General features: G+C 37.9%; 1 protein-coding gene across 1 annotated transcript; it reads right to left on the reverse strand.

Annotated features, from left to right (window-relative positions):
• Nucleotides 1-4,014: 4,014 nt before the first annotated feature.
• LOC122012441 (heavy metal-associated isoprenylated plant protein 30-like) lies at nucleotides 4,015-5,373 on the reverse strand. The gene is made up of 3 exons (XM_042569018.1): nucleotides 5,075-5,373; nucleotides 4,584-4,659; nucleotides 4,015-4,506 (listed from the first exon to the last, which is right to left on the reverse strand). Exons 1-3 carry the CDS (start codon nucleotides 5,258-5,260, stop codon nucleotides 4,190-4,192), a joined length of 579 nt encoding a protein of 192 aa, XP_042424952.1. The 5' UTR covers nucleotides 5,261-5,373; the 3' UTR covers nucleotides 4,015-4,189.
• Nucleotides 5,374-11,128: the final 5,755 nt, after the last annotated feature.

Here is an 11,128-nt window from a genome sequence, read left to right on the forward strand (position 1 = left end):
TTTGAGTTTGACTAATTTTTATTTTAATCTAAATCCATCTCACCATTTTCTAGATTATCAATCAAGAAATCTTATCTGTTTTGTAAGAGAGTTAATTTTATCTTTAACTTAGATTAATATCTAAGGATTGATTTACATTTGAGTTAGATTAAGATTTAATAGTTAGTTAATAAAATATTCATTTCAATAATTAACTTTTAGGCTGTGGCGAGACACTAGGTCTTCTTGGGTATTAGAGCAACAACCACTTTTAGATAGTCTTTTAAAAAAATTAAATGTTTAATTTTCTTTCTGAAAATTCTAAGCCTAACTAATCAAATGTTGATCAAGCTTGAGTCCTTATCTATCCTAGTCTAAACATGTATAAGGAAAATACTAAATCAATTTTGTAAAATACCGAAAATGGGTGAATCACCATAAGAGAATTTTTAGGAATTTTCTGGGAATTTTTTGGAGCTCGTATGCCGAGTTTACGGGGATAAATATTGGGCCCCGGGAAGGCTTGTTTAAGGTACCCCGTTTTAGCGAGGAAATGTTTGATTTTTTTAAATATTTCCTTTTCTTTTATTCTTTTCTTTTTTCTTTTTCTTTCTCCCCCCCTCCCACCGAACCAACCGCGTGCCTGACCCTCACCTGACGCCTCATCGCGCCGAGTCTTCTTCCCCTGCCGAACCCGTGCCCTAACCGCACGAGGCGGTTTCCTTCTCCCCCTCCTGCGTACAAAACCTAAGCCGTGGCCAAGGGAAGCCAAAGCTTCTCTTCTCCTTCCCTCCTGAGCCGCTCACCCGACGCACGCAGACCTTCTCTGCCCCTCTCCTCTTGTCGCGTCGCCCTCGGGTCGCCACAGCCGACAGCGGCGTCGCCAGCCGAGCCCTAGATTGGGGGAGATCAGGAACACCGATCGCCTCTAGCGCGACCGTCGCCTGTGCCCTAGCACTGACAGACGACCACCCCCTGTGCCTTAGCGCCAACCACCTCCACACCGTGCCCTAATTCCCGATTCCAGCCTCCGTCGGTCTCACGCCTCAGCGCCACTATCTCTCTGTCCTAGCGCTGATCATCGTCGACCCTTGTTCTTCTCCAGCATGTCGTCGCTTACCTATTTTTGGTCGTGCACACCAAGTGCTCACTGAGAGCACTTGATCCCATCTCAGTGCTTACTGATCTGACGTGGGCAGTCATTTGTGTTGCTGCTACAGAAGCCACAAATTCCAACAGTGAGGTGAGCAACTTATCTTTGGTGTTCCTGTGTATTTGATCACTGGTTGTAGTACTCTTTTGATTTGAGGTTGGGTTACAGATCCAATCAGTAGCACTTGAACCTGTTGGATCACGACAAGTGCTAATTTTTGGGTATTTTGATTTAGGATAAGAAATTCCAAGTAGCTGCGGCCAGAAATTTTGGCAGTAAGTTCCTCTGGATTGGAGCAGCTGCTTACCTTGAATTGCAGCAACCAACAACCCTAATTGGGCAGCAACTCTTTGATTCCAGCAGCAAGAACGACTATGAACTTAAGGTAAGGATAGGGATTTGATATATGTGTTGAATTGGGTATGTTATGGATTACGTAATTAGTTATTTATGTGTAAAAAGAATTAGGTTTTTATTATTAATCTAATGGTTGATTGGGGATTAGGTAACTAACCCTAATTGATCGTCAATTTTGTTTAGGCAGGATGATGATCATGTGATTAGGGGTTTACCCTAATTTAGGGTTAGAGATTTTATTTAGCTATTTATAAGAATTGTAGCTAAATAAAATATATTTATATTGGTGACATAGGACTTTGACGCGAGACGAGTATCTCGACGTCAGATTTGGACCGAATACGATCCTTTTTATTGGAGGCGAATACCTTGACTTATCTTTTGATATGGTCATTTGATATGCATAGTAGATTTTAACAAAGAGTAATAGTTATGTTTATATCTGCATCAGTATGTCATTATCTATTTCCTGAGCATGCTTTGATTGTTACCTATTTAGCGTTCATGTTTATACCCTTCAGATTACTTATGATCATAGAGGTAATGACATACCATGTCTTTTGATATACCAGACTAGGTTTTTATCATACCTTACCTGTGTACCTTAGATCTTCGGATTTGATCCATTGATGCTAGGGTACACATTTTATATATATAGATAGGTTCAGGATATTGTCATGCTTAGTGTCATGCATCACCTCGCATGATTGTATGCTGCGCGATAGTCAGCTCCATTATTGTTGAGCACATCGCCAGTTACATGGATTTGCACACGCAACCACTCATGGGTTAGTGGTTCTTATTAGTCAGGGTGTGTTGCAGCAGGTGCTCTGTCAAGGGCTCCGTTGGTCCACTCATAGGTAATGTGACACAGCGTTGTAGTAGGGCAGGGATCCCTCCTCTGAACTTACTCAGGGAGATGAGAGCATTGAGCTCCCCCACTTATGATTTGGGGTATGAGGATAGGTGTACTCCGACAGTATCCCGTCCACTCGGTCACTCATCAGGAGCAGTGATGGCAGAGTGCACGGTTGTCACAGCCCTACCCACTCGGTCTCACCATCGTGTGTGAGACGGCTGACTGAAGAGTAGGGGTGACCAGGACATGTCATTGGCATCATACGTATTGATGCATTTATTGCTTGTGTTTGCTGCACTTGTATGCTGCATATTGGATGGATGCATTTGTTTGACATGCATACAGGATTGCTATTCCTCTCGGTTGATTATCTATACACCAGGTCTTGGTTAGTACAATTTTCTCCTGTTTATTTCAGTTGCATTTATCATTCTTATATCAGGAGGCTGTACGCATGATTAGTGCTAGTTGTTATTTTCTTACTATGCATGTCAATATTACCCGCTGAGGAGTTGACTCACCCCGTGGATATTTACTATTTTCAGGTTGAGGCTGTCCGGAAGAGTTCCAGTCGCTAGTCCCCTGCAAATCGCAAGGATATTTTTATTGAGTCTTTTGGTTTTATTTCTTATTGCACTATCTGGACTTGTACTAGTTTTTCTTTATGAATATTGTATGGTTTATTTTATTGTCGATGAATTTTTATTGGATATGTTTTGCTACATGCCTGTCTGGATGACAGAAGAGGCGAGTTCGTTGTGATTTGTGTTTTATGGGTGTAGTGGAGCAGGATATCTGTTTTGAGCTTTATGAGTGTAGTTGAGTAGAATTTTTGACTTGGTTTTTTCTTATCGTTGCATTTGTTTAGTTTTACCTTTAAACTGTGTGGTGATTGCTTATTTTATATATGTATATTCTGATCATGTTGGCCGAGGTATCTGGATGATGTAGTAAAGTTTCAGATTGTCACTCGTACATGGGAGATGCTGCCGAAATTTCTTCTGGTAGGGACTACCTGGGGCGTGACAAATTTAGTATAGCAACCATCAAGCATGTCTATCTAATAATGAAGATGATTTTTTCCATTGGCTCCACCTAGATCATAACCTCGATAGGGTCTATCAAGGTAGTGGATTCGATGCTTGGGGAACTAATATTGATCAAGTCCAACTTGATTAATTAAGTTAGACTTGAGGACTCATGCTTGGACTACTCTTATATTTGTTCGATTAACGAGAGACAAATAAAATTTAAATTTGTGTTTAGCTTTATACCCAAGTCCGGATCGATTGTATATAGTTCTTTAGGTTTCAAGAATCAAATCAAAATTCTTCCAATGTATCTTTCAATTCCTTGACTTAACTTTTTATATGGGAATTTTCTTCCTCAAGTTGTTGTACTTGAGTTAAAGTTTCAGTCTGAATAGATTCAATCAAGGAGCTTGGGTTGGCCACTTCCTTAAGGGTTGTTACCTCATTTTAGAATGACTTATCCCGGATATTAAATTTAATTAGCTTGCGCATAAGATAATTTACTAGATTATGTAATTTATCTATTTAAGAAAAACTTATAACATGTAGACCCTCTAGAAATAAATACGGACCCTTAGAAATAAATTTTGAAGAAAACTTTAATTTACGTACCTAAAAACGAACTGTCACAGAAATTATAATTAGCTTCCTCACAAAACCGTAGGGAATTTATTTCACGAGCAAGCATCCACTTTTACACGCCACACCGCAAGCCCCTGCCCACCATCAACACTGACACCTCCCACACCAGCTCAGCACTGTTCACTTCTGCATAGTAATTTACATGTGCATATATTTTTGTGCTTGTGATCACATCACAGCGCAGGCGTTGACGTCGTCGTCGTTGAAGATGTTGCTGACGGCATCGTCGCCTCTTTGAGGCACGCGGACGTGGCCGTGCTTGTCGCCGTTATAGCCGTGGCGCCAGTAGTTGTAGCTGTTTCTGAACGACTCCTCGTCGTGGAAGTAGTTCTTCGCCGTCGTGAAGTAGAGCGGCATGTCCGGGTTGGGCCAGAACTCCGCCTTCTTCCCGCTCCGACGCACCTCCTTCAGCACCTTGTTCCGCTCCACGTACCCCGTCACTGTCACTTTCTGCAATTCCAACTCCACCTCCACCGAGTCCACTCCTACACCCCCATCATTAATCATCTTAATTAATCCCAATTAATTAATCATTTAAAAGTAATTAAGAGTAGTACTCTACCTCTAAGCTTCAGAAGGGCTTGTTTGACCACCCTCTCGCAGCCTTCGCAACACATCCTCACTTTAAGCTCCACTGTCTGCATGCAAACAGATAATTTATTCAGACATGAAATCGGCAAGATGCTTTTACTTTTATTCTTTCACCACTACCACCACCTCATCTCTATTCCCATAGAATTCCTAAGTCATGTATTTTAATTATTAATTAATTAATTCCCTATCAGAATAGACGAAGTGGTAGAAGAATAAAAGAATAAACTTCCCACCAACTTGGCAGAATCCATCTAAAGAATCGAAAATCACGCAAAAGATTAAGCACCGATACGATTGATCGAGCGTAATGGGAAACTGCAATATATATCCTTCTAGATATATTCTTGCAGATAAGCTTAAGTGGGTGTACACACAAACTAGGAGGAAGATCAAGGAGCTGGCTATTAATTTAAAGAAAACAAATTAATTATTGGGAATTCAGAGATGGTAATTAAGAACCTGGAGGGAGAGAGGGCGTCCCTTGTTGGTCATCTTATTATTGTTTCCTTGGAAGAAATAAGTGTTGGTGCTGGTACTTGCAGTGCTGTGGTAGTAAGCGTTTCTGTAGTTCTTACTACGGTGGCCTGCCTTATGGCGAAAGGGGTAGTAGATGGTGGACAACAAGGAGGCAAGTGCTCTTTCCATGGCTCACAGAGCTTGTGGATTTAAAGGAAGCAAGTGTGGTTCCTTGTGGATGGGATAGAGTTATATGAGAGGAGAGGAGAGCTGCAGAGTGACAGAGAAGAAAAGATACGATAGCCAACCCAACACAACATGATCTAGTTATATATCAGATTGTAATATACTTTTATTCCTCTGGTTCCCCTTCGCACTCATCTTTACATACATTGTATTGTTTCCTTGTGCTGAGTATGTTCTTTGAATAATTTAAGCTTTGAGAAAAAGCAATGGAATCAAACGCTTTCAATGACGTGCGACTCATACACACACACATACATATATATATATATGAGTACTTGTTAAATATAAACAGAATGTCACACATGTTTACAGATTAGATGGGGCTCAAGGACCTTAGGCTAATATTGAGGGACCTAATTAAGAGACTTAGAGCCCTAACATGCTACGATCTTCTTACGAGTGTAAATGTCTAACTCGAGTTTTACTTGAAGTGGAACCATGCATGCATGCTGATTAATTCCTCTCCTTATAGCTATGCTTAATTAATATCACGTTATAACTTAGGTTGCAGATGCTTTGGAGCATTTGGCGACATAATTATAATCAATCGACTAGCTTTTATATTAAACCAGTCAAGAATATTGTTTGGTTAAAAACAAGTAAGGCTTTATTTATATGGACATGCCAATTTGAACGAACATATAATAATATAATGGGTTGTACCTTGTATTTATATAAATTTGAGAAGAATCGACTACATGCTCATACGTGAATAACTAATTCAATCCAACATAGAAAAATCATATTTTGCCTCAAGAAAATAATTAGATAATTCAAGGATTTTATTAATACCCCTCAAGAGCATCATTTTGACATATTCTTGTTATTGCAGTCTGACTCTGCATGAAGATGCTCATCAACTTGCACTTTAAACTAAGAAGCTCCATGAACTAGATTAGACAATTATCTCTTTGCCTGATTTGTATATATATATATAGAAAAATATGCTTAAAAATTGACTGATCAGATAGTGGTTTATATATTTTTGTTCAAGACTTAATATGTGAAAATGAAGACAAGGGGGAACAGGTGGTATTGGTATTGGTCACATCATAATCCATTACTTACGCTGGACAAAAGGGATTCATTGAATTGAAATGTGTGGAAAAGTACTGGAGCATCTCCATGCTGTATGTGTGTCATTGTATGTCTGCTGAAAGCTTAAGATCTAAAATTGTATCCAACATGCGATGCATCTTATCTTCTATCACATGCGTGATTCGGCTAATTAACCTCCCAGGCCACATGCAACTTTCTCAGTACTGCATGTATATCATTACCCCATGGGACGATATAACTTCATGCGCGCACAAAGTGATGCTCAATAATTATATATGTGTGTGTATATATAATTGTTTAGATAGAGGAGAATTTACTTAGATTCTCAAAGCACTTGCTTGAGAATATAAAGGAGTATATATTGTGCTTCAATTCCTTGGCTGCTAAGCAAGGTGGATAGGTACTTGCATGCATGGTGGTTTGCATGAAGGCTATTGTTGTGCCGTCCGTTCGGCCGGGTGTCAGCCAATGAAACATTATATATATAGGCCCCTTGCATGAAGAACGCATTCTATATAGTTGATGGATGATGGAGGTGTTTAGGTACACAATATTGTGTTAGAGGAAAAATCATTTCTAGAAACATGATCAAATTTGGGGCAAGTAAGCTACCAATACATCTTCTCAGATTTCCCATATCGGACCAAGCACTATCTCCTAGCTGGCATGACATTTGGAGCAACTCAAAAATACACATTGAAGCTACATCATAATAAGTCAAACATCGGAAAGAAAATTACTATAGAAATTGAAACACACAAAGCTAACTTCTTTGGAATTTGGGATACCTATAGCATGTGATGCGGAGGATTTTTCTTTTTTACCCCTACTTGTCCGTAGATAGAGAGTCATGCTAATTTATCAATCAAAGTCAGAATGAGTCAAATTTAATCTAAAGAAAAATTAACTGCTGATGGAACTCAGATCTAATCGAACCAACGTAGTACACTCATCCCCACGATTAAAGACAAGTTGTCGATCATGTCTCAGCCTTAACTTTCAGTAGCAGGCTCTCTCCTAAGCTCGAAGAGAGACTCCCTGTCAATCTTAATTAGCAACAATTGTTTCTAAGTCTCAGCGACAGACTCAATCTCAACGATAGACTCTATCTTAGCCTTGGTAATAGACTCTCTCCAGTCTCGACAAGAGACTCCCTCTCAATCTCATCGACAAACTTTATCTCAGTCTCAGCAACAGACTCTCTGCCAGTCTCAGCAAAAGACTCCCTCTCAGTCTTAGCAATATACTCGATCAGTCTCGATCGACAGCAAACTCTCTCCCAGTCTCAGCGAGAGACTCTTTCCCAGTCTGGTTGAGAGACTCCCTCTCAGTCTCAGCGATAGACTTTATCTCAGTCTAGGCAACCAACTCTCCCAGTCTCGGCGAGAGAGACTCTCATTCTTGATAAGAGACTTCCTCTCAATCTCGATAGTAGACTCTCTTTTAGACTCAACGAAACATTCCTTCTCAGTATCAGCTTCAAATTGTATCTCAGTCTTGACAACAAACTCTCTCCCAGTCTTGGTGAGAGATTTCCTCTCGGTGTCAAGGATAGAGTTTATTTCAGTCTTGGTAGTAGACTCTCTCCCAATCTCGGTTAGACAATCCCTCTCAGTCTTAGCGATGGGCCCTATCTCAATTTTGGTGATAGACTCCCATTCAGCCCCGGTTAAAATCATCGCCATCATTTTTGTCTCTGCCCTAGTCTCCAGCACTCTCCCTCAAAGGCGGATCTCGACATTATCTCAATCTCGGTCTCTGACCTTAACTTCGAATATTCCCAAGGCACCCCTATATCAATGTCACTTTTTTCATTCTTAAGACAAGCCTACGCCCTATATGGGCTCGCTGACAATAATTATAAATATTTTAGGTTGTATGACATCCTAAGAATGGAAGTATTTATGAGGTTATTAGGTCTGATCTCCTAGATGCTCTCCTAACGAACACATAGCACTGGATGAATACACCAGCGAATAACGACTATCGGATTTAGTCCCCTCATCGATTTCTAGCATGATGCACTACAACAAAAATGTTAAAAACAACAAATTTTATCCGTTGTCATAGGCCCTTAAAATCATTGTAACTGACTGTGTTGTTAAAAGTGCGGGCTACGACAACGATTTAAATCGTTGTCTTTGAATGAAACGACAACAATTTTGCAACAGTTAAAACCGTTGTCTTTGAATGAAAAAACAACGGTTTAAAATCATTGTTGTTTAGAGCACTTTTAATAACGTTGTCAGTTACAATGGTTTTTGGGGTTACGACAATGGTTTTTAACCGTTGTCTTTAAGGGCGATAGAAAACAATAATGATTTTAAGCCATTATCTTTTAAACTATTGTCTTTTGATATCAATATATCATATTTCAATATAAATATATATAATAAAGAATCATAATCTCAAAAGAAAGAATATTCTCTACATTAATGTCATTCAAAATGTTACTTATAGAAGAATTACAATCATAAAAGAAGAAACATGTCTCATATTCAAATAAAATTTATCCCAATATAAATAAATAAATAACCTCCATTTACAACTAATGAACGATAGCCAAAAGACTAGAAACTTGTAATGGTGGTTCATGCCATGTAGGATTGCACTTAATTATTGTCAACCCAATTGTCCCATCACAATATTCAACTTGTAGGATTTCATTGGACTCCTCTTTCTCACTTGCTGATTCTTCCATGTAAACCTTTTCCAATATTATTGATCAGTAGTTCTATAATAAATCTAGTTTTTCCCACACAAGCTCCATCAAAAAGTCCAATCTTTCCGCCCCTTTGATAAGGCACCAGGAGATCAACAACCTTTGATCGAGAAATAACATGAAAAAAATACACATTCTCCATAATTTGGAAGGGATAACATCCATTAATTGAGAAATAACAATCACAAATACAAAAGCATGTCGAACGTTTTCTGAATTCATTTAATTAATATGAAAAAATATACTATGAATTTAGAACACCGAAACAAACTAACTTCCTACCTTACCATTAGATACAGTATCATGAAATGAAAAACAAAGGTATATTACCTATTTTAGCTCTCTTCTAAGAAGCAACACTTGATTGGTGAATTTGATATAAAGACACAAAAAATCATAAAATATTTTGGGAGACAACATTTAGTATTATTTAGGAAACCTATTACATGGGTAATTATATCAGAATGCTCACACAAAGAAGACAAAAGAGATTACAACTTATCTATTTACATGAATAAATACTCACTTCTAATATGTTACAACAACAAAATTTAAGTAGAGTAACCATGAAATGCAATTTTTGGATCCTTAACAAACTCAGTGAAAATGAAAACATAATGTCAAACTTGGTGTATGTAAACTGAAGAGAAGAAAAAACTTCAAACTTAAAAGAAATGAAACGTACGTAATTGATGTTTAATCGGGCTAAATTTCAAGATTGTAACATATATAATCAGTTGTATTAATACCATATCCTGAAAAGAGATAAGTAAGCAAGGAAAATAGGCATGCATGTTATAGAGAAAATTCAGAAGACCACATGTTTTGATTTGGAGCAAATCTATATAAAACATATGCACGATACATTACCCTCCAATACAATTGCTGGCATGTCACGTAAATGACATTCAACGGACTTTGCATTTGAGGCAGCTTTAATTGCCTAAGGCGACAATGATAGCATATAAATAGGCGTTGCTAAGCTTGAATGACAACCAAGATATAGAGCACACTAGTTAACATAAAAGCACCTTCATTGCGCATTCTTGCAAGATTTGGAAACATTGTTGTGTAATTCTAGCATGTTGGAGCCACTATAGGAAAAACATAATTTAGCGATGAATTATTTCGTCGCTAACAGATGTGTTTTAATCGCTAATATCAATTCATGATGATAAATATTCGTCACTAACATAGTCGCTATAAGCATGTCACAAACCATATTTTCATCGCTAAGATTGGCATAATCGCCGCTAAACTATATACGGTTAGCGACATATTTAGTTTGATTCGTCGCTAAATAGTAAATGTTAGCGACGACGTATGACTAATTCATCACTAAAATTTACTGATTTTAATGACGAATATATAATAATTCGTTGCTAAAACCAGTTGTTAGCGACGAATATATCAGAATTCACCGCTAACCATTTTATTTAAAAAAAAAAAAACCCCCGCTGACAAGATTCAATGAATATAAGGGTTAGCGACGAGAGAAATTCGTCGCTAATGATATATTTTTTTCAAGATTCAATGAATATAATACAGACAGTAATAACAAAGTAAACTAGTATATTTGACGATAATTCAATTTTATGTCAGACATGATAAGGGACACAGCTAAGTACGAAATCCTAATCTTTATAATAAAGGAAGATGCAATATAAATGAGCACTGAATCACTAAAGTAACAAGAAAAGTACTTTTGAAAATTCGTCATCTGGAGCTTGCAGTTTCTTCTGAATGCATATCTTTACATTGGCTAAAGTTTCACCTTCCTTAATGACTAATGATCCTGAACTTGCTGCAAAAAAAAAAAAAAAAAACAAAAAATGTGAAGTTCTTAGGGAAGTTTGTCTTCACAAGATATATAGAGAAGTAAAAAGTAATCATGGATTTGTATAATAATGCAATTATCTAGCTACTCTAATTTTTGGGACAATCCTTTATCGTATATAATAAAGCAATTGGAAATATGTCTCTGTCAGTGCATAGAGAGTAAAACATGTGGACATCTACATAAGGCAATT

Source organism: Zingiber officinale, chromosome 1B, assembly GCF_018446385.1.
Source record: "Zingiber officinale cultivar Zhangliang chromosome 1B, Zo_v1.1, whole genome shotgun sequence".
In the NCBI taxonomy this organism is placed as follows: Eukaryota; Viridiplantae; Streptophyta; class Magnoliopsida; order Zingiberales; family Zingiberaceae; genus Zingiber; species Zingiber officinale.